Below are 25,521 nucleotides of genomic sequence, written 5' to 3' on the forward strand. Positions count from 1 at the left end.
AAACTGAGGTCTAAGATTTAACAACAGAATACATTTACGCGGAATAACGAATGCTAGCGCTGACAATAACAATCTGACGTTGCCTGAAGAGTTTTTAGTGCTGTAGTCATATACTCACGCTTCTCCTGAACCCGGAACGAATATAGCAAAAAAATAACGTTACATGTTTGTTTAGGGAAAGCGCAGTGTTACATACGGTCCACTGGAATCTTCTGTGCGCGTCTTTAGAAAAACGACAGTTGAATTCGAAGTGAAAACCGATTAGCGCTGAAAACGGAGAACTAATGTCGTTGTGGCTGATTGATATAAAAATCCAGTACCCAAACAAAAGAAACGAATAAACGAAGTCACAGCATTGAGTGTGTATGTGTTCGTTTGATGCAGCAGGAGACTGAGAGGGAGAGAGAATGTGCTGGGTTTATAGAGAGAGCGAGCGCGCGCGAGAGAGAATGTGTGTATGTTCGTGTGAGAGAGAGATTGAGATAAACTGTGAGAGAAAGAGAGCTAGAAAGGAGTGTGTGTGTGTGTGTGAGAGAGAGAGAGAGAGAGATTCGCGTTTATGTGGGGCTCATTTTCCTTCTCCGTTTCACAGAGCACTTTGAATTTGCAATCCCTTAACACAACCACTCTGGTTTATTACCCACCCGTCTCCCCCATCTCCTTCTCCGCCAACTACACCCAAAACATCCGCCTCCGATCCACATTTTGCTTTCTCTGACTGTCTCTTCTTCAGAAGTTAATTACAAAAATATTTTAATTTAATCACGGTGGACCATGATGGCACCCCATATGCAATAACTTCTTTCTTCTGGCACACGATTGCCAATTTTACAACGTCACAATGTAGTCTCTGTTTTCATGTCACTCACTTTTTGTTATTGTTTTCCAATCAATAAGGATTGAATGTATCCTGAATCATTTTAGACAGAACCTGCTGTACACTACATTATAAATCACATGCTCCGTTCCTCTCTCCCACACACCTTCATCTCCACTGCACCATCTATTTCCAAACTCCCAGCCAGCGCTCACACTAATCCTGCACCTTACAGCAGATACATCGTGATAAACAGGATCCGCAGAGGAATGACTATGTGCGGCTGACTGTAGTCTTCAATAATGTATCTCCAAACTGACGGGCTGACACCGATCCTTCTCTTCCTCACCTTCCCCCGAACCCAATGTTTTTCCTCCGAGTTGAGTGCCATTTTTCTACTTGTTCAGTGGCTTCGGTAACACGTTCGCCCTCTCACAGTTGATGAGAATCGCTACAGTTATCTGTTTTCTCTTGCTCCGTTTATTCCCAACACACTCTTGATTGATCTTGCAACTTCTCTCGCTGCAAAAACACAGCGCAAGCCCAGTTACATCACATCGATACTCAAAGTTAGACGTGACATGGGCCATGATCAAGCAGACTTTGAGATGAATAATGAAACTCCAGCCAGACACATGAGATATCGCTTTCGCTTAGGTGCCTTGGGTAATTCAGATTGTTACAGCAATATATATTTTGCTGGCGTTCTGGCTCAAGGCTGATTAGCGATTCTAGAATCTACATGTTTTAAACATCAAGAGTTGCTTCTGTAAGTGAAGCACTAGGCCGAGTGTTCAACTGAGAGGTTTCAGGCCACCTTTCTGTTTCTCTCTCTTGAACTGTTTCCATTTCCACATTCTCATCAACATCAAAACCCAGAGGCGCTGGTTATATATCAGAGAACTGGTATTAGCTTAGCAGCTGCTGCAAGTGGCCTGGGGTTGTGCCACAAATGAAATACACCCCATGTATGTGTGCCGCATACAGAGAGGTGATTAGCCTCCAGGGCGGCGCTACTGCTCAATTCTAGACCAGTTTACCCAAAAGCCAGTAATTCATAAACAAACTTCACAAAATATTATTATATGATTCTATATGATTATATGATTCTAAGCATGCAAACTTTAATGAAGATTGCCGAGAGGTGGTTCTATAACAGTTATAAAGGTGAAAATGCTATATTTCAAAGTGAAATTAACTGTATTAGCTGATTTTTTTTTATATCTCTGATTTAGGTTGTTGCAAGTTTGCTAAATAACATTTTATATCTTTTTACACGTCCTTAAAGCACTTGAACCCTGATAATTGATACTTGCAGAATGAGGCCCCGTTTAAACTAGTGCATTTTCGTTTTAAAGCGCTTAAGTTTTGCTACGGTTACGCCTGCCATTTACACTACTCCAGCGTTTTGACCCCTTTCGAAAACGCTGCAGACCCCTCGTTTTAGTTTGAAAACGCCAGGGTTGCGTTTCAGTATAAACGGACCAAAACAGAGACTTTTGAAAACGATGGCGTGGCTGCCTACGTTCGCTCAGTGTAACCTTGACGACCGTGTAAACAATAACATGAAGACTGAACTGCAATCTTTGCTGGCTTTTTGTCATTTTTAGCAGCGATTGTGCAGTTAAACTCTGCATTTTTTTAATACTGCAGCTACCTACATACGGAAGAGGCAACTGTTTACACTTGTACGCACATGCCCAATGTGTATGAACGGTCATGTGACATGCGTTTTTCAGTCGTGTAGTATAGACGGAGACTGTTTCTGAAACGCTGTGGAAACGCCAGTGTAGACAAGGATTGTTTTCATTTTAAAAGGCCATTTTAAAATGAAAACACATTAGTGTAAACGGGGCCTGATACTCTTTCTGAGATCTCGGCCACAAGGCAGCGCTACAAAATTTTGCCCCCATATTGGGTTTTTGCAAAACCTACTTTTGTGAATTACTGTAGTCCTAGGTTTTTCGCCCAATTGGAACCAAACCAGTGCAGAAAGATTCTCTGTAGACCAAATATAAATAATAAAAAAGTTGAACTTTCGATTCATCACCACAACGGCACAACAAAACATTCAAAGTGCGTGGCTACATTTGCTTAAGCCTATGGAGTGAGGGAGTCTGTGATAGTCTGAAATCACAGTCCATATGTTGTAACTCGCCTCTTCTTTAGCTAATCAACACTGTGATTGTTAATTTATTATTTAAATTATTCACACTTGTTCTTATGAAATAGATTCTGATCTAATTGGTATGCTAATATTAATGTTGCTGCCTCTGGCAGAGCTTCAGCTGCCAACCAACCAGACGGGCAAGTAATATAAGTAAAAAAAAAAAAAAAAAAAAATTTAGCTAAATAAATATTTATTTAGCTAAAGGTCATGTCATTAACTATTTTGGGCCATTTTCTATCGATTTCCTCTTGGATATATGACAGGGGTTTCCAATATTCCTGGAGGGCCACCATTCCGCAGAGTCCCTTGAGGTTTGTAGTAATCCCGAAGATCCTGATTAGCTGTTTCAGAAGGAGATATTAGTGTGCACCTAACTCAGGCTTTCTTGCCTGTGCCGATATATCGAAAGGCCAGCTCTGCTGCTGCATACTATTGTTTCTGTAGTGTATAGTATGTAAACTGCACAGCACACTGAAATAAATATGAGTCCATTTCATGATTTAAGAGCCCTCCGAAACTGAAACAGGCACTGGTAAAATATCTAATAATTTAAAATGCTGCTTGCAAAAAAAAATACTTTGTCTGAATACACAAATATATTTGAATGCACACTGGTTCATGCTAATAAGTAAACCCTCAAACCCTTGGTTGGTAATAGTAGGCCACAATGCTACAATGTAATGCGTTCAAATTGACCTTGCATTTCCACTGTGATGAATGCCTGTCAACAGTTATTAAATAATGAATATTTGGACTGTTATATTGATCAAATAAATAATCAGTTATAATCGTAATAAAGTTGACATCATTCCTTTATATAGATGTCTTTATGAACCTTTTGAATCTTGAAAGTTTTGGTGAATATACTTTCAATGGAGGGACATATCTGTCAGGTTTTTCTTTGTGTTTCAAAGATGAACAATAGTTTTATGGGTTTGTAATGCGTAACACGGTTAAGTAAATGATGACAATTTTCATTTTGGGGGGATTTTTGGGTAATTATAACAGAAATGTTCACGAGAGTCCAGAACACCTGGATATTCAATGATTTTGTAGTATAGACCACTAACTACAATCACAACTACAAAATTAAAAGAAATAATCACAATTGTGATTTTGCTATTACCATGTAGCTATATTCAGTATACGGTGGATCAAGCAGTACACCGTCTTTATCTTACTGTCTTTCTCTATGCTTGCATTAAGAGGACCGAGTTGCATGTCCCAGGCTGCTTGGAATAGGATCACGACACAGCAGACTGGATGTCACCGGAATTAGTATGGATATCCGCACATGCTTTTCGAAAAGAATGTCAAGGTTGAAGGCGACTGGGGGAATATGAGGCAAAACTGCCTCTCGAGAGAAATCTCGCCGCTGTCATGCACAGCCCCGCAAAGCTGTAGCACGTGGAGGTCAGCAGCTCTACCCCACACTCCCTCTGCATACAGAAAGAGCTGGCAGCAGGTTACCGACGTCCCTGTGGACCACCTTTCACTGTCTCTGCCAGTAATTCAGACACCTGATGCACTCCATTGCTGCCTTAATGGGACCAATTAAATCTCTCTCTTCAGATCTAAAGGCATGGATCATTTTAAGACACAACCATATCCACACTGTCTGCAGGTTGGTGGGAGTCAAATGGAACTGATGCTGAGATAACCGCGTAATTCGACATCTAATTCAAGTTTAAATGGACCTGCAGCCAGATTTCATGTGCTTGATAGGCTCACACTCACAGTTGGAGGAATGATCTAAATCTTTTTCATTGTGCTCCTGTTCTCTGAACCTCAAAACTACAGATGGGAATTGTAAAGAATTAAACTATTCTGGTTCCGCTTTTGATTCCTGAATGGTTCCATTAATGATTCTTTTTATAAATTTAAGGAGTATTTTGGGAAAAATAAGTGCAAATTCCCAATTGATGCGAATTTAAAATAAAAAAATTGGAATCAGGAATCGACTACACTGATTGTGCTATATGTTTTTGATTTACTAAAAATAACTGGCTCATAAGAATAATTGGTTACACTTTATTTTGATGGTTCATTTAAGATATTCTGTTGATGATAAGTATTGTTGCACCTACATGTCAACTAACTCTCAATAGAGTATTAGTTGAGTGTTACTGGACTGTTAGGGGCAGGATTAGTAGGATAAGTTAACATGTACAGTATTTGAAAAGTTACTTATAAGGGGCTTTCGCTCCGGAGGAACCTTTTCATAGTTCCTAGAACTATTGGCTGAAGTACCCGGATTTTACCGTGTTCACACTGCAGGAACTAGGAACGATTTTAGTTCTAGGAACTCCTTTTGGGGGAACTAAATTAGCTCCTACTTCAGAGTAGGGTCTAAACCAGCACTATAGCAACTATCAATGACCTAAGTGTACGTTGACTGGTCAAACGCATGTCAAACACTAGCACCTGGCATTTTTAAAAAGCAGTATAAACAACATATTTACTTCATGAACATGGAAAACGACGATAACGGCATTTACCTGTTGTCTGCGGAGTTTTCAATGCCTCGATGATATGTAATACTGAAAGTTGTTTTCGGAGATTTAGTCTCTTAGCCCCACTTTCTGCTCTTTCATTCGCGTAAATTATGCATCTACATTCCATCTCCGTTATCATGAAACCCACAACACACAACAAACACAGCTCCGATCACGCCATCCTCCATCCACCGGCTTTTAGCATCTGTAAATGCTGCGATTAAAGACGCCGCTGTTGGCCGCTTCAGAATTCCAATTCCCGGTGCAAATGCAACCAGGAACATGGCCCGGGGGAGAAATTAGTTCTCGGGAACTATCCTAGTGGCTAGTTCCTATAACTGAGTTTCTAGATCTATTCAGTGCAAAAAAAAAAGCCCCTATAGTCAGTAGAATGTCTGTTGGGGGAGCATCAAAATAAAGTGTTAGCAAATATTAAGCAGACAGTCTACTAATACTTCACGAATAGTTAGTTGACATGAAGGTTCAACATTACTTATAGTCAACAGAATGTCTAAAGGGGACCATCCAAATAAAGTGTTACTGAGTAATTTATTCAGGAATCAAAATACAAAGGTTGCACTGTATGTTTTTGATTCATAACTGGCTCATAAGGGTCATTCATTCAGGAATTGGACTACACTGGTTTACATTGTATGTTTTTAACTGACTAAAAAGGACAGGTTTGCTATACTGAACAGCCAATCAGAGTTCTCTCTCTCTCTCCCACGGCCTGACGCCGATTCAACATGTCGAATTGGATGAATAAAAGCCGACGAAGACCAACTTCAGCCAACGGTGCGGAACACACTGAGAAAAATTGGTCGGCCGATGCACAAAATCTGTCAAGTCGGCCATCCGTCGGCTTGGTTTCGACATGAGGGTGTGATGACAATTTATTTTTTTTTTTTTCATTTTTGGGTGAACTAACTCTTGAACACATCCATATGTGTTCATTCCAGGTGCTGCAGTGAATTTGGCTCCTCTTGCTAAAGAAATCTGACTATTCCTTAAGTAAAGGGCAACAGCTCCACAGCCATTTTCCAACTATTGCATAACTAATATGCCAGGGGCTTGGAATTACAACCTAGCCTTAATTACAGGATTGTGTTGCAGGGTATTTCTCTTACTGGGCCATCAATTTAGGGAATGTGCTCATTATGGGATACAATTGACAAAACGCACATGCATTATAGAATACTGTACTGTAATAGTGTTTATTAATATCCTACCCTAAAAACACCTAAAATCAACTGTCAGAGTTTATTTGGTCATTAAATTGTGGGGAAATGTCAGAACACCCAGAGAGGTTCTAGGTACAGAACAGATAAATTAGCTCTGCTGTAACCCACCATCAAGACACATCTTGTCAAAGAAAATGACACCCCATCGACATCATATTCATAAGAGAGAGACTATCATTTTACGAAGAAAGACATCCTCTGCAATTACAATCGATTCTATGACCTCCACAGACAAGCAGAAATAAGCGACGTGACAGGTGGTTGCTGGCTAATGATCATGGTTGCACAAGTTGCTGTGCCATGCCATGGCTGCAAGGTCACAGCAGGACACTGTGATTGGCTGCTCTGGTTGCCAGGTCACAGCTGGGCAGCTTGATTGGTTCTTGAGGTTGCCAGGTCACCAAGGCATTTGTGGGGAACAAGGCGCCACTGATATGCCTCACGTTCTCAGAAGTGCACAAAGGATGAACAAAAGTGTCTGCTGTGATTTTTCACAAGACGTAATCCAATAACGGAAGACCTCGACTCAATATGTGGAGGAGAATCAAAACCAGACATGCAAATATTGCATGACTTTGAGTAAATAAATACCCAATCCCCTACAGATGGTCTGGGGTGTGATCTCAGCATCCAGCCAAAGACTTCCCTCTCATCACCCCAGTAATCTTTTTATTTGCCCACTGCAGAGTGCGTTCTCCAAACAGATTTGTTAGATTTGACACCAAATTTCATTTACTGCTAAATGTAGAGTTCAGAATTGCATCGTCACACATTCCCCAGGCCTCCGAGAAGTAAATGAATCGCAGAATATTAGGAGACAGATCACTCAGCCGTCAGAGATGACTGAAAAGCTGAGGCATGATCAAACGTGGAGGAAAAAGCGTGGCTCGCCACTCTCTTCCATGACTGAGAAGTATTAAATCGTGTCTGTGTTTGTCGTTTTGATAACAAAGCAGCGGAAGAATCTATCCATGCCGGGATTGCGGCACAGTGAGCGAGCCGCAACCGCAGCTCCCGGCTGCTCTGCTGAATTGGAGTGTGAAATATGACCAGGCGCTGCTTAATAACACACCTGCTGTTTTGAACGTCTGTCCCTCTAAATCCTCCGCTAGCCCACTGACGGTTAACGCTCCTGGCTAAAATGCGCCAAAAAGTGGTGTGCTCTAAAGCGTGCGGTTCTCATAAATTACAGTTGAGCTCAGTCTGTTCGGTTCATTCAGTTGCATGTGGCTGCCATATCAGAGTGTAATTATGCAATTCCATTATTTGCAACGGGAACACGCCTTGTAGCGGACAGCAGGTAACGGCAGTTTCCAAAAGACCTCTGTTAAGTCGTGCTGAGAAAATATTCCAGCGCTCCATTGCTGTCAGCTGTCACCGTCGTCGCCTTTGTTTCAGTGCACACTATGGTTGCGGTTCAGCTATTTTGCATACTTTTTCTTAAACTCGCTCTATAATGAGAGGAATGACAATACAACTACTTGATGTGAATGCCTGTTAAACTATGTGGTTTACAGAATTTGGTTGATCTCCAAACCGTCTCCAATAACTGCCTACTCCACCTCCTCCTTCTGTTTTTGGATTTAGTCTCTTTGGCTGCATTTACACTAGGCCTAATGCACAATGTCTGTTTACATTCATTTTGGAAATAATCGACTAATAAATAATAGCCCACAAAATGTGTAAAACGCAACCAAATTGAACGATACTATTACATAAGTAGATATTGGTCGGCCCTGTGTGGTTCAATGAGGTTTTGTCCCTCTTTAGAACAGTTTGGCTTCGCATAATGTGCATAACAAAATAACAGAATGAATGGCTATGAGGAAGGATAATTCGTAATTTGTGAAGCGTCTGGCTGCAGCCTGCGGTGGACATCCAACCTGGCCCACATCCAAGTGTGACATCATAAGCCAGGCCCATGCTGCCCTGCAGCCGATTCTTAAGATTTTATTTGTCAATCACAGTACTGATTTCCTACACCAAACACTGATCCCTAAACCTACCCATCACTGTAACCAATGAAATTACCGGCAGGGCGGGATTTCTGGTGAAGTGGTTTAGTGGAGAGTCACGAGGTGACTTATTGTGCATGGGCGTGGCTTCTGACGTCACACTTGGATGCAGCGAGCCCTACTTGCTCAAGCCCGCTTTCCAGAAGAGGGCGGAGCTTTAATAGCTTGTGCTTTGGTTGCTCAACAAAACTGGAGAATCTCACACAGCCAAAATGACGATTGTCAGTAACTGTGTTCAGCCTTACATTGTTCAAACCGGAGTCGGACACTGATGGAGAGACTCGGGAAGAAGTTACAACTTATAGAATGCATCTGAACGTTTCTGAACAGTTAGTTAATACATTTATGTAGTTGCTGCGAAGTTGATTCAACTCATCAACTAGCATGTGCCGTCTTGTTAATCTTTTGTGCAAATCCAGCGTTGAATTGACCCTCGTTGGTGAAGCAGTCTGGTGTAAAATGACAGCATGGTAACAACACTTAACTACAACAACTCTTCCTCTTCTCTAAAGCAGCCTAACGCTTGCCCCCTATGTCGCGCATTCTCGGGGGCAGGGTTTATGTAAATTTTAGGATCAGTGATGTCAAACCTGGGAAGAAGCTTGCCGTAGTCCCTACCAGCCGTTTGTTGTAGAAAATATCTCCCTTTGCATTGAACTTTGACCGTCGTAACTTTGCAGACGTTGTTTATGCTCTAACAGCAACATTACACACTAACTAAAGTTTAAAGAGTGAAATCATAATCAACCACCCCTTTAAGAGACAATTGGATGCCAAAAATTCTGACCTCACAAGTGCTTTTGTAATTTCGGCCTTCACCATCTCTCCAAAGTTTCACCTCTGCAGACATCGTTTATCGCTTACTTTCACCCTACCTGCCCATTTATCTCCTCTCCCCCTGTTTCTCATTTGGCTGGATGTAGCGTTAATGTGATCTGCCATGCTTCAGTAAAACACACTCTAATCTCCATGGCTCTATGGGTTGAGTTGGACCCTCTCTGCTATTCCTGGCTCTACCATCCCTCATGTTTATGGTCCATCTCTTATGATGCGCTTGTCATTGGAGCGCTCGTTTCATTGTTCGAGAACCCTTGTGTTTTTGCACCTTCACGGGGCTCGATGAATAGGCAGAAAGGGAATAAGTGGGATTGATGCCGAGGTATTTTCAGGGTCTCCAAAGGGAAAGCAGGAATCCGAGGGAGGAAAGACATTGATAAACCGTGTAACAAGTCAGATGTGATTGCATCAGCATCTTCCCCTCGCATACAGTTGTGGTGGATGCACAGAGTATGCTGTGCGTTATGAATCAGCTTGTAAAGAAACTCCTCTCATTGGTTCTATTACACACATGCGGCAGGGATAATTGGGAAAGGAAATGCACATAGATGATATAGTAAACAAGCTTTCGCCACGGTTTAGTGCAATAATTCCTCTTGCGGCAAGGTACAACTCATTATTTTTTTAAATAGCCTTCAGAGCGAGAATACTTGAATTCAAATCAATGGTCACATTATTAAGAATACACAAGAACCTGGCATGGTAATAGAGAGTGTGAGTGGGATACGTAGAGAAGGAAAGAGGAAGGAGGGGGGAGAGCCGGCAGCTGAGCTGGTCTGGTGGATTAGGATGCTACGTGGATCGTTTTTCTCAAACGCTGCCCACAGGTGATCCACTTAACCTAGGAAGTGCCGATGATCAACTGGCATGAAGGAGGTCAACGGATATGCTGATAAATCACAGAGCTGATAAAGGCGTCTTCACCACTTCCAGGCCACTGCTGCCTGGGATCTCAATCTGGGATCAATGTGAGACGTTCATGCAGACATGTGGAGGTGAGTGGATCTGATTTCAGACTATTAATGCTACTGTTAATCCTGGGAAATTTTTGAACGCCATAGGGACAATTTTAACCCTGGGTTAACCAATGTTTCACACTAATTTTGTTGTTTAACCCTGGGTTATGAACCACTTTTGTGGCGTTAACCCTGAACTGCAGTGCCAAGGTGTACAGCACAAAACAACTGCTAGAATGTTACTGTGGGGTTATTTAGTGACAGACAACCGGGTGTGTTTAGTTTCGGTATCGAACAGTGCTGAAAATGTTAGCTAGGGATTTAACAGGGATTAAAGTCGGCATGAAAGAGAAGTTGAGATTGCTTTTCTTCCCTATTGTATATCTAAATGAAACTGCATCTCAAATGAGGAAAAAATGTAGGGTGGGTCTTGATTTTGTCCATTTGGGAATTGACTGGATCGGTGTCATATACTATTGCTGTTGTTGGAGGGAAGAGGTTATTGTCGCACCTCGCGCCAGTGAACACACCCCCAGCAACCACCAAGCCACGCCCTAGCAACCACTCTGTATATTAATCTTGGACAGAAGGAAGCATTTTAACATTTAACAAAGAATTACACACTTCAGCTTTAATTACTAGCCCAGAGCTTGAACTATATGCAACATGGAATGAAATGATTCCAGATGTTTGCTCAGTTTATTTAAATAAAATAAGCTGAAAACACAATTTTTAGTTTTTTGTCATTTGCACTCAATTTAATTACGTTAAAGGGATAGTTCACCCAAAAATGAAAATTCTGTCATAATTTCCTGACCCTCAGGTTGATCCAAACCTGTATGAATTTCTTTGTTCTGTTGAACACAAAGAACTTAACAGTTCTGGGGCACCATTGACTTCCATAGTATTTTTTTTTCTTACTATGGAAGTCAGTGGTGCCCCAAAGTGGCCTGGTTACAAACTTTCTTCAAAATATCTTCCTTTGTGTTCAGCAGAACAAAGAAATTTATACAGGTTTGGAACAACTTGAGGGTGAGTAAATGATGACAGATTTTTCATTTTTGGGTGAACTATCCCTTTAAAATTAAATTTGTAAAATGTTAAGTTAACTTAAAACATTTGTGTTGGGACTACATGAATCATTTCTGTTGCATTGACTGAAACTGGGCAGTGGATTTCTAGTTCCCAGCATGCTTTGCACAGAGATGTTGAAATTAAGTGCTGTTTAATGTATTTTTTAGGGAAATGGAAAGGCTTGTTAGTGTTTAATGTTCAGCTATGCTGGACATTTAAAAGACATTTAATATCAGATAGTTGATGACATGGTAAGCAAGTTTGTGAATATTTTAAATAAAAAAGGAAAAACAAAATAATAGCGATACATCTGTCATACAGTGTTATTGTGGCTGCGTTGTGTTACGTGACAAGCGTGACATATTGCCATGGAAACAATATGGGCAAACATTCTAAAATAACGGTCACCTTAAAAAAACTCACTCTGGGGGGTCAGCTAGAATATTTTAAACTCACGCTTGAAAGGGTTAATTAAGTTCACTCAACGAATCCTTATTCTGACACAAGAACCTAAATTGATTAAGTTTGTTCAACAAACTATTGTTTGTTTAAATTGACTTTTTGTAGTCTTGTTGTATGAACCTAACTTAATTGTGTGGAAAAGATTTTCTTAATTCAATTATATTCAATGAACAAACAATCTTTTGAGTGCAATAACCCAGGGTTAGAAATCCAGAGTGGTTTACTAAGCCTGTGCACTGTCCTGAGGGAAGCAGCTGTGGTGAGCGCTGCATCATGTTGAACGTCACCCGCTAGGTGTTAGAGATGTGTCATTTTCTGAATGTCAGTGTGGCAGGTGTCTTAACATATGTGACAATTCAGTAGCTGTGTGGTTGTGTTTCATTTTGGTGATATGTGCGGTTGCAGGTGCAGGTACTAGGTAACATGAACTAAAAAAAACAGCAAATAGGACAGTTTTTTGACATGCTGTGCTGGAGGTGCGAGCCGTTTCTGCGATTCCAGGTTGTAACAAGCTGTGATTGTTCCTGAATAATTTATCAACACTTTTATATGAAAAGAGACTCAGAAAATGAGGAGAGCTCCCGCTAACCCTTGTTTATTCTCTGCGGTCTGATTCTCCCACCCGACTGCACAAGACTTCTCTGTTGAGAATGAGATTAGGTCCACGGATGCAGAAACTGGTTCCAGGTCTGAGTGGGCACTGCGGAATGTCATGTAAATGCCATAAGGGAAATCGATCCAGAGGGAGACCTTTTCTTGGCCACCCATGAAATTATCACACACAGAGAGAGGACAAAACAGACATTCAAAGGTGCATAGAAACATAAACAGGATAAATTAAAACTGACTCCAACAAGCATGGCGCTTTCATTCACACGGACACTGAAATGCTTTCATATGATGACCTTTTACATGCTGTGAGCTCCATCAATAGGTGAAGAAGAGAGAGAGAGCGAGATCACACTGGTGCTGTGTGCATCCTCTGTTAATTAAAATCCTCTAATGCGGCATGCTGCATGTTGAGATTGGACCAATCACAGAGCTTCATTCTCAACACCAATATTGAACAGCAGCATCTCTTAAAGTCCTCTCTCTGGGGGGCAGCAGTGCGCTTGTCTAATGACTAAAAGCCATAACAAACACCAAGCCTTCAATACACTCATTCTTAGCCACCTATTTCATCAATCAATACACCACATCATGCTGTCTCAGCCACTAAAGCCTAATGTTATCCACAGACAGCACCTTTTGTGGATATTCTGTATTCCTTTTTAAATGACTAGACAGTGTATTCAATGCCAGAGCTTTCAATACTTCCTAGTCTAATGCAGTATATTGTCATTGTTTAGATCTATAAGCAGCTTATTAGCCATGCTTGTTAAGGCAAGCATCACTATTATTATTACTCCTACTTAGGGTTAGTGATTTGAACAACATCCTAGCCTAAGTATTATACTTCAATGTTTAACTCATCTCGCATAGTTTGTGCTAAATGATACATTAAATCAAGCAGATAGTTGGGCAGAGGCTATTACTTTTCTAAAGGGGCGGACGTCGATTTTACCTGGTGGACAATGGAGGGAGCTGAGCCATATCTTAAGACTTGAAAATCATGGAGGGAGTGGACTCTTTTGACTTTGGCTAGTAAGCAACCAACCAGCAACCACCCCACAGCAACCGTCAAGCCATACCCTAGCAACCACTCAGTACACCAAGCAACTGCATAGCAACAACATCTATTTTTACATTTATATCTATGTCTATGTGATTTCAAACTAGAAAAAGATTGGAAGTTATATAGGGCTGAATGATTGCTGAGCTGTTCTGGCTGGTTGCTAGGTATTTATTTATCTATTTAGGTGTTGCTAGTGTGTTCTAGCTGGTTGCTAAGATGTTTTAGCAGGTTACTAGGCATATCTACAGTATCTACTGAGCGATTCCCATCAGCATCATTAACATATTGTGTCATTTGACATCTTGGATGGTTTGGCCTCTTGGATGGATTGGCTCATTATTTGCCACTGAATGAATGACCGTCTGTGTCCAAAGCAGCCTTAAAGGGATAGTTCACCTAAAATAAAATTAAGCTATAAATTACTCACCCTGGTGTTGTTCTAATGCCATACGCCCTTCTTTCTTTTATGTACCACAAAAGGATAATTTAAAAAAAAAAAAGTCCTGCTTGTACTCGTCCATATAATGGCAGTGAATAGCAACCACCATCAAGCTTTTTAAAAAAGACGCAAAAGTATCAGAGAATGATCCCATGCGACACGTGTCGCATATTCCAAGTGTTCTGGCCTAGGGGGATATAATAGAAAATATAGGGATAGATTTACTAATAGCTTGTGCCAGCGCAAACCCTCTTTTGCCGTTTCACAAGTTCACACAGTAAAAGTATGCGTATTTGGCGTGCTGTCTGAGGAGAGGGCTCAGATCTCGGTATTTGGTCCGAACCCAGAGTACTCCCACTGTATCCCTGGCTGTGATGGGAACCACCTGAGAGTGAGGAGTTGGAATGGTGGAGGGATGCTGAAAACTGTCAAGGAACATAGGTGAGTCGACTGCATGTATATATATATATATATATATATATATATGAGAGTATTAAAATGTATCACGCAAGGTGATTTACTAAGGTTTAGGCTAGTCAATTTACTGGTATTTGCGCCATTATTTACCGCCCAAACAAAGCATGTCTTAAACCAGACACTAATTTGCGCTGCTCTTGGTAGATTGTGTTGGTCACTATGGAAATGATCCGGCTGCGTCCGAGTTCTTTAATTTGCGGGTCGTCAGTAGGTCATGCACAGAACTTTCCACTCCCATCGGCACTTTTTTGGAATTGCTCTCATGCTTTCATGCTAATTTGACCTGTTTAGAATACCTGGCCCTTAATGTATTACTTGACGAAATTCTGACCTTGGCCGTTGGTCTTCTGTGCATGGCTATGCGTTCATGAGACTCTATTATCGCAGCAGAAAAAGCACACAAGTTGTGAGGAATCAAGATTAACAAAAATACAACAGGATATATACATCATCAGACAAACAGAGCTCCGGTCCGGAGATATTTAACTCAGTGAAAAAAGTAAATGGATACTTTTTTGGGATTTCTAGGCATTGTATTTCGTGTTGCACTTTTGTTAATCTTGATTTCTCACAACTTTTCTGGGCAAGTTGGAGTGAACTGCGTCACTAGTAGAGTCACACAAACGAGCACGTCGCATAGCGGTGCAAGGAAGATCAACGCCCATGGTCAGGATTTTGGTTAAATAATACATTAAATTTCATATCATATACCCCCAGAACACTTGGAAAATATGACACGTGTCATATTTTCAGAGATACTTTTGCGTTGTTTTTAAAAAGCTTTGATGCTGGTCACTATTCACTGCTATTAAGGATGAGCGTGAGCTGGACATTTTTTTTAAATTCTCCTTTTGTGGTCCATAAAAGAAAGAAGGGCATATGGCATTAAAACAACACCAGGGTGAGTAATTTATGACTTAAAGGATTAGTTTACTTTAAAATGAAAATAACACCAAGATTTACTCACCCTCAAGCCATCCTAGGTGTATATGACTTTCTTCTTTCTGATAAACACAATACAGTAAATTGAATATGGAAGGCGGTCTGGCAGAAGCTAGATAATTATATTACTATAACTCAGATTGTGTTCATCGGAAAGAGGAAAGTCAATTTTTCAAAAAGAAAGTCACACCTAGGATGGCTTGAGGGTGATCAAATCTTGGGGTAATTTTCATTTTAAAGTAAACTAATCCTTTTTTTTTTCATTTTAGGGTGAACTGTCCCTTTAAGTAACTGTAATGACACAATAAATTAGACAGTACAAATGTGATCTGTAACAGCTGAAGGTATGTTTAGATCAGTAGCCACTGGTGTGCTGATTATCATGGATGTTAGCAGAGGCAGATGGCATCAGAAAGCATGTGATAACCTGGGAGTGCATTTCCAGCCAGGTAAAAACTGTGAGAAAACACCATTTACTAAGTAGATGTAGAACATAAATCATCTACTCTTCCCATCCCTCCTACCAAATTGCTTTTTCTCTACCATCCTCTGTCTGTCTCTCTTTTCCCACAGCCCCCTACTTTTTTGCCCCCTCTCCTTCTTTTTTTCGTTATCCCCTCCTCTCGATCTCTCTCTCTCCATCTCATTTCCCCTCCTTCATTTTCATCCTCCTCTCCTCTCTCATTTCCTGCCGGCCGGCCCTCCATCACCCTCTCTCTCAGTGTGCAGACATCACTGCCATATTGGGACAGTGACACCTCCATTAATCAATTTAGCAAACACCACGGGCTGATCTGCACAGTGTCATGCACACGCGCACATGCCAAAACATCGAGGACGAGTATCTACAATTCATTCACCTCAATCTGGCACTGTGAAAGTCAAGGTCATGCAGTCCATTGGGGAATCCATGTGTGATATAAACTCAGGTGATGGTATGTTGGATTATGCACCACTGGATAGTACAGTCCCACTTCCTAAGTGGTTAATAAATTAATTTTTCATATATACCATATGCATGGCATACAGTGAATCTCATTGGTGGGTACTGAAAAGCAGTTTTAAAGGATGTACAGCTCGATGTGCACTCAATACTGCCATCTTCTGACATGATTCTAGTATTGCATCACAACATTAACTTGTCTAATGCTGCCCCCTTCAGGTAGTAATGTAGTAAATGACTCACTAACTGCTGAATGAATACTGCCCCATTTTGACAGGAAAGTAGAATTTCATTTTACTCTTTCTTTTGATTGGGGAACTTCAAGGTACTTCAGACTCAACAACGCCACTGCCAGGCAGGGAATACTAAATTTCTTGAAAAGTACACTTTTACATACTGTTATTATGGAAATGATATACTTTAAAAGAATATACTTATGTGTGAAGTGAATGTAATGTATTTTTTACACTTATTTGCATGTTAATTGCAATTAAATTAGAATGTATTATAGTTTAAATGTATATTAAATGCAATCAGCTGAATTTTAAAGTGCTTTTTGACCCACTTAATTAGGACTTGAGTACATCTTTATATAATTTCATAATTCTATTTTCTTTGAAATATTATTAAAGTGTACTGCTGAATGTACTGACAAGCATTTATAGTCAACAAAAATATACTTGAATGTAATTTCTGTTTAAACTTATACGTAATGCATTAAAATATATTTGTAATTACACATTTGTAATGATGAAATTGCAATTTAGTACATTTTTGATATTTACTTCAAATGTAACATCAAATAACACACTATAGTTAAAATTATAATCAAGTACTTATAATCAACATGCGCTTTAGTTTGTTAGTCAACACATCAAAATGTATTTAAAAAGTGTACTTCTTAGCACAACAAAAGATTATTAAAACATAAGAATTTAAAATGTACTTTGAAGTAAAAATTTAATTTGACAATTAAAGAGTACATTACATTGTACTTATGTATATTAAAGGCACAATATGTAAGATTTTTGGATTAAAATATCCAAAAAACACTAGAACAGTGTTATATATTTTGTTGACTTGTGTACGTACATTATCCCAGATGTTTCCAAGAATGTTTAAATCCAGAGAAATAAGCAATTTTGACCAGAACACGGACCGACATACCGGCGTTACCCTCGATTTCTGGTTTTATTTTGTAAAAACCATGGAAACACCAAAGACGCTTTAATAATATAATATATTTTATTAGACAAGGGAACAACTGTTTGGATACATTTATAGACAGAAAACTAATCATTGTTATATAGCTCAACACTATAGTTTAGTCTTATTGTTTGAATCTCATTTTCTTGTTTATATTAATATGATATTCTAATATATCTCTAGCTTACTGCAGTGTGCAACAAGTGTCTCATAGCAGCCACCGACTGAACGCACAGAGTAATGGTATAACATCATTTTTAACACACTGAAATGTATCTAATATGATAAACAGTGCTTCTTTACCCCACATACGCTTGACCAGAAGAAGCGGAAACGGCGACTGTGGCATAATAAAAGCTCCACTGCTCTTGAGCCATGTGTCGCGTTCGTCTCTCATTAGCAACTGCTCCAGCGGCCTCGTTTCTGCTCGCACAGCACTCAGCCCTGCTCTGCTACATACTACAGTAATGTTAATAATCTCATCCATGAACATAATTTCTGCCCGAGAGCCGTCAGTTTTTTTTTTTTTCCTGACTGTGAGTTGAAGACGACATCTCCCATGATTCCACGCTCAATCTCGGCGTCATCAAACTACGCCTTTGTTTTGAAAAGGCAACCTCTAGTGGCGAAAAACTACATATTGTGCCTTTAAGAAACACTAGTGGACTTTTATTATCTGTGAGTACAGGTTTTTAAAAATATTCTTTTAAGATTTGAAGTTCACTACAACTGCACATTCAATACAATTAAGTGAACGTCTTTTTCACAAGGGTTCTTAGTTGCTAAAAAGGAGATGGAATACAAATCTTGCTGTTTTTTACATGAAAACAGATATGATGAACACTTCAGCTACTACTATTAACTAATATAGAAACAAGCTTAACTAATCAGTAAGTAATATCAAATTTAGAAGATAGCTCCTTATTAGCTAATCAATAATTACCTAATGAGATTAGCATTATCAATAACTATTAACTAACTGACAAATTGTAAAGAACATTATCGTGTGTCTGAGACGTAATCAGTCATCATTTTTACTATGAATACAGTCATAAAATGCATCATTAATTACTCAAGTGTTACCTAGTCGCTATGCAGTAACTACTAGTGATCTGGACCATTATTTTAAAGTGAAAAACATCTTTTTCACTTTAAAATAATGGTCCAGATCACTAGTACTTCTTGAAGAATGACTAGGTACTTGAGTAATAAGTGATGCATTTTATGACAATGTTCCGGATAAAAAAGGACAATCTTCAAGAACTACTATTGATCTGGACCATTATTTTAAAAGTGAAAAAGATGTTTTTCACTTTAAAATAATGGTTCAGATCTCTAGTAGCTCCTGCATAGTGACTAAGTAACAGTTGAGTAATTAATGATGCATTTCATGACCACGTTGAGAGTAAAAAAATATAATTGCTCACATCTCAGACACTTTTGTGTAATGTTGTGATTATTAATTAATTAGTAATTCTTTATAATTTGTCATAGTTACCTATTAGTTCTTAATGATGCCCATCTCATTCTGTAATTACTGATTAGCTAATAAGGAACTATCTTAGTCCTAAATTTGATATTACTTACTGATTAGTTTCTATATTATTTAATAGTAGTAGCTGAAGTGTTAAAGCAGTACTACCGATTTGTCCTGCATTACTTCCTGCATAGTTACTTATTAATGACGGACCATTATTCTAAAGTGTTACCAATTTAATTTATGTGAAAAATCAGAGCAGTGCAAAAACTATGAATAAACCAGAGTTGCAAATGCATAAAATACAAATGGAAATGGAAATTGTAGAATTCTTCTGTTTGGGGGCTTCTACATTATTCTACTTCTTTTATAATTTTAAGAGTGTATTGCGAAGTAACAATGTCTCCTTAATAATTACAATTTTGGTCTCCTCATACTGTACATAGAAAATAATACTAAACCATTCTTACCTGTATAATGTCTGTCATCTGCATTAGAAGCAAAAAGCAGGAAAAAGAGAATATCAGAATTATAAGGAATTATTATAAAACTGATACTGTAATTGAAAGTACACAAATACACTAATACTCACAGTGGCAGACAGGTTTGGGTGAGTCCCACTTGCCCAGCTTAGTGCACTGTGTGCTGTTTCTGCCCACCAGGATGAACCCCTCCAGACAGCTGTAGTGAAGTATTGTGCCCTCCACCGATGGGCCTGGAGGGTGCACTGTCACACGGCCGTTCTCCAGAGACGTCCACACCCGTGGACACGGCAGCACTGAGGAGCACACAGTACAGCGAAGAGTCAGTTATACAAATATGTGCCCTTTAAACTGATTCTTCAAAATCTGATTGAACTATTATATTGCCCTGTTGCTTATCATTTAATATCTGTTTCTTGTGAGCAGTCTGGAATGGAAATTTCACTTAATAAAGATTAATAAGGTTTTTACCTTTCATTACCTTACCTTACCTTTATAAGGCATAACTGTTATCATTCATCTATGTCTAAAGCAGTGAAAAGATAAATGATGGCAAAAACAGAACAAATCATCCTGAGAGACCAATTATATAACACACAATATGCTTAACAGTCATCTGTAATAACTTATACTTCATATTTCAGTCAGGAAGTGATCACGTCAAACACATCAGTGCTTTCTGTCAACACCATCTGTCTGATTTTAAAATGGCACAGGACAGTCTGAAGGTTGTGTAATAGTTATAGTGTGTATGTTTGTGTGCTCTTGTATATATGGTTTATGAGGACACACTTCCTGTGTTCTCATAAAACAAATGGCTTAAAATAGAACATACCAAATGTTAAGGTTTTTTTTTTTTTTTGAAATTCCAAAAATGGCAAAAGTTTTCTGTGATGGGTATGTTTAGGGGTATGTTTAATGTAAGGGGGTAGAATATACAGTATAAAAACCATTACGCCTATGGAGAGTCCCGTAAACCACATATAGTTTAAAGGGGTCATGAACTGCATTGTTTTATTGTTTTAAAATGTTTCCTGGGGTGCACTTATAATGTTAGTATGCTTTTTACATCAAAATCATAATTTAGAAATGAAAGGCATTTTTGCTACCCTGATTTTAGCCCTCTGATTTGAACGCTGTTTTAAGGGGCGTGTCTGCTGTGAGACTTCAGTGTAAACGCCCACTGCTGTGATTGGCTAACATCTTTCTATTTGAAATAGCCAAGTATTACTCTCTCTTTTAGTGCGTTTTTACTATTACAGCTCTCAAAATAAACTAATCGTGAAAAGTGTTGCATCACATTTAGATCGTGGCATGAAAGGTTGCAGAGATCAACACTGTAGCCGATCACAGACATGTTGTTGAGAGCATTAAAGCAGTGATCTCGTCATTGCAACTCAATTTCCTCTTTCATCGTCACTAACAGTGCAAACACGATATAACTAGGATATAAAAGATTCGTTGAATAAAACGGGAGTTTTGGCGCGTGTCCAGAACTCAGTCACTGATAAACTAGCGCTGTTTGATTGACAGCTTCAATGCACGCTGTTTGATTGACAGCTCCAATGATTGCAAAGGAAGCATTCTTTGATGGCTGAAAATTACAGATTATTTTCATCCTACTAAAAGAAACAACATGAAGTTGACCGTTTAATAACTGGTTTGGTTTACTGACACATAGACAAAGAACATCTGACTATACCATGACATATCAGATCAGGCATAGAATTAACACAGTTACTTACATGTTGTTACTGTCGAGTCCATATAGTAAAAGTCTGTTTGCGAAGCTTACGCTGAAATGCGATTGATTAACCAAAGAATCCACAGGAAATATACCAAATAGAAATAAATAAAGCTCAACTGAGACATTCACATTGTTGAAAATAAATAACCATATTCCTAGCATAAGGATCCTTTGAAAGGTAATGTTATTTTAGTCCTGTATCGCTCTTCTCTCCTCGTCATCTCACTAACATGCCAGTAGGCGGAGCTAATGTTGCAATGATGAAGTAGGCGTTGATTTCTTCTGCAGAGGCAGGGTTTCACCTATCATAGATAGGCACATTCCAGGATCAGTTGTTCGCTGGGCCTGGTGTCAATAAAAGCTTTTATTTGACTAACAATGAAGTTTTCAGTTCTGAAACTTACAGGATATTCTTATAGTACGATGACCTCTTATATACCAAAAGCTCAAGGAAAAGTTGATTTCTCAATTCATGACCCCTTTAAGTGTGTGTGTGTGTGTGTGTATGCACTTGTTTTCATGATTTAGGACGACACAAATTTGTATAATGACATGGGTATTACACTGGTATTATGATGTAAACATGTTTTATGAGAACATTTCATGTGTCCTCATATTTAAAATAGCTTTAAAAACATACTAAACAATGTTTTATTAAAAATGTAAAAATGCAGAATGTTTTCTGTGATGGGTAGGTTTAGTGGTAGGGGTAGTGTAGGGCGATAGAATGTACAGTTTGCACAGTATAAAAACCATTACGTCTATGGAATGTCCTCACTTTGATAGCAAAACAAACCTGTGTGTGTCTGTCTGTCTGTCTGTCTGTGTGTCTGTGTGTGAGCGTGCACTTGACCTGGTTTACTTTTGGGGACAAAATCACCAAAAAACCAAATGTTAGCTAAATTTGTAAAACCTCCATTTTGGGGATGTCCTCAAAAGGGGGGAAAAAAATGGTTTATTCAGAACCATGATGTTCAAAAGTTGTACACTCAAATTTTTGAACATACACCAAGATGTTCAAAAGTTTGAGGAAAGAAGGATATTTAGCAAGGATACAAAATTGATTAGTAAAGTGATAGAGCAAAAACTTTTCTGTTTATATAAACCCTAAACTTTGCAACCTAAATCACATATTCATTTACATGTACATTGCATGTATTCCAAAATAAAAACAGCGCATGCACAATGCATCAGTTGGCACGTTCAGAACCGGAGAAAGTCACCAGAGCGGTTGGAGAATTGTCATTTTTGTATTGATGACGTTTCTAAAAAGAAAGCTCACATATGTCAGAAGAGCTTTTTTTAGTATACACTTTTTCAATCTTCTCCACTGACCAGTCCCCCTAGTCAATAATTTTATCCCTTAAAACTTATCTTTGATTACCAAAATGACATATTTAAACGTTTTTTCCTGGGAAAAAAAATTTCCTCATGCCTTAAAATACTCTACACCCTTGCTTCATTTAGTATACGTGGATACATGAATATGCCCCGCCTCCGCTCACTCACACCAGCTCGGATATATCCACTCGATCAACTTTACTGTAGTAAACGCTGCACAATGGCAAGTGGAAATATTGGTTTAATTCAGCCAGCTTCTCTTGAGACTCCCTTGCTTCAGAGCGGTCATTGTTAATGATATGCTAAAGCTTGCCGGCATGTTGACGTGATTGGTTACAAGGTAGTTTGTGACGTCAGAAACACCAGCAATTTTGAGAACCAGAAAAACCGCGTTTTTGAGACTGTCTTTGGTTCACTGCAGTTTTAAAGAGAAAATACTCAGCAGTGGACTTATGAATTTGCACATGGTTTGTTTTAAATCATATTAAAAACACCACATAGACAACATTAAAAACTTGATTTTCACTACAGGGGGTCTTTAAGACAAAAATATAATTATAAGAAATGTTTACTGATCATAGGGCCAATGAAGACTGGAGTAAATTCAACTTTGCCATCATAGGAATAAATTACATTTAAAATATATTCAATTACAATTTTAAATTATAATAATATTTCACAATATTACTGTTTCTACTGTATTTTTGACCAAATAAATGCAGCTTTGGTGAGTATATTTCTTTATAAAATGTAAAAAAAAAAATGGTACAGACCTCAAACTTTTGAACACTACTGTATCATGTAAATATTGTTCAGATAAAATACCTGGATGTCCTACAGTTCTCCATTTGACAATATGTGCAATACACAACAGAGAACACTTCATGGAAGTGCTTGACTTAACCATCCATTTCAAGTGTGATTAATCAAATTGAACAAGTCAAGAAGGAGGTGTGCAAAATAGCAGCTGATTTTATGTTATATATCTGAAATAGATGCTGAATTAATGAGGTTATGTGACAGCAATGTAGCATACTAATGTCTGAAATGCTTATTGTATACTGTTTCAATGAACTTCTCTAATAGCAGCCACTGTACACTGTATAGTGTATACTGAGCACTATGCACTAATGATCATCCTAAAAAAATGAAAAAGGCACTTATATATTTGTATGTATAAAGACCCAATTAATACGGTTAAAATTAATATAATAAATAAGTGTAAAATATTATTTTAAAAAAATATTTAGTCTTTATTACGTTACATTATTACTTTTTTCTCTACCTCACTATAGTAATGTTAGATTTTTTTTTTATTTAAATATTTATTTATTTACTCATTTTCATATATTTACTTAGTTAAAGCTTTATTTTTATTATTTACTTATACTTTTCACTGAAATTTTCCACATGCAGACCCAAAGTCTTCACCGTAGTATTTAATTTCTTAATTTTGGGGCACAGATAGTTTGTGGTAGGCCTAATTACAATTAGCTTAATTTAAGAATAACAGATGTCAAAGAGAAGTTAGCTATAAATACAGTAGGTAAAAATACTTATTTTGGAAAAAAATAATGTGACAGAGAGAGGGAAACAAGAGAAAGTTTTCAGACTGAATCATCTATTACGCTGTCAACATCGTCACATTAACTAGACTGCTGGTCTAGCAAACCAGATCCGGTTTTCTGATTAACAGGTTTACTAGCATTCACACAATAACAGTGACAAAACACCTCCATCCTTTGCTTATGTATTGATATTACCCAGCATGTCAGGACGGTAGGCTTTGGTGACATCTTTGACTGATGTAATGTACATCCTACTTTCAAACTCTCTATTTTTCAACATCTCTTCAAAATTAAAGCTCTGATGTATTCTGAATTTTAACAAATTCAACAAAAAATGAGATACATTGTTTTAATTGTTACTCTGAAGTTGTTTTTCTTATTGGATGAGCTGGATTAGTATAAAGGCTGAGGTCGCTAGCTAACTAAATTAACTAACTAAATGGTGTCAACATTATGGCATCTTCTATTTAGAAATCTAGGCCATGTGCTCATTTAGGTGAATGTAAATGCCGTGTCTAACAAAAAAGAATCCTCTCATAATCAGCTGTTACTGACAGTCACAGTCTTGAAAAGATGTGATGTTACCTGACGAACCAATGCAACTGCCATGAATGTCCTGTTGTTGTGATAAGAATGGACATTAACAATGATCTGTGAGTCATTTGTGAATTTCTAGCAAAAGACTGACAGAAAGACCACACAAAACCGGATATGTGTAATACTTGAGTAACTGTACTTCATTACTATATTTAAATATAATTATGGAGAATCTGTACTTTACTTGAGTACTATTCAGTGTTGATTTTGTTACTGTTAAACTAAAACTATTACAAAATAGTTTTCCATAATTTAAAAAAAGCTGAAATAAAAAAATATTAGATGAAAACTCTTTTTTATTTTATTTCAGTTGGTAGCTAACTGAAATAAAATAAGTTGAAGTACTAAAATTGTTCAAACTAAAACTAAAATAAATTTTAAAAAAATTACAACATAAAAAGTACTAAAACAAATTAAAATAAAAACTGAAAATATACAATTAACACTTACTCAATGTGTTAATAAATACTATAAGTATATACATACTAAAATAACACTGTAACACTTGTACTCTTAAGGCAGGAACACACCAAGCCGACGGTCCACCGTCGGGCAGTTTT

General features: G+C 38.3%; 1 protein-coding gene across 3 annotated transcripts in view; it reads right to left on the minus strand.

Annotated features, from left to right (window-relative positions):
• Positions 1–25,521, minus strand: part of gabbr1b (gamma-aminobutyric acid (GABA) B receptor, 1b) — a 123,242-nt gene that overhangs the window by 58,957 nt on the left and 38,764 nt on the right. For all 3 annotated transcript variants that reach the window (XM_051871686.1, XM_051871685.1, XM_051871688.1), the window contains exons 5-6: positions 19,819–20,004; positions 19,697–19,714 (exon numbers count right to left, since the gene is read on the minus strand). In XM_051871686.1, coding sequence (XP_051727646.1) covers positions 19,697–19,714; positions 19,819–20,004 — 204 coding nt within the window. The remainder of the gene's footprint in view (positions 1–19,696; positions 19,715–19,818; positions 20,005–25,521) is intronic.

This window comes from Ctenopharyngodon idella, chromosome 19 (assembly GCF_019924925.1).
Source record: "Ctenopharyngodon idella isolate HZGC_01 chromosome 19, HZGC01, whole genome shotgun sequence".
Classification (NCBI taxonomy): domain Eukaryota; kingdom Metazoa; phylum Chordata; class Actinopteri; order Cypriniformes; family Xenocyprididae; genus Ctenopharyngodon; species Ctenopharyngodon idella.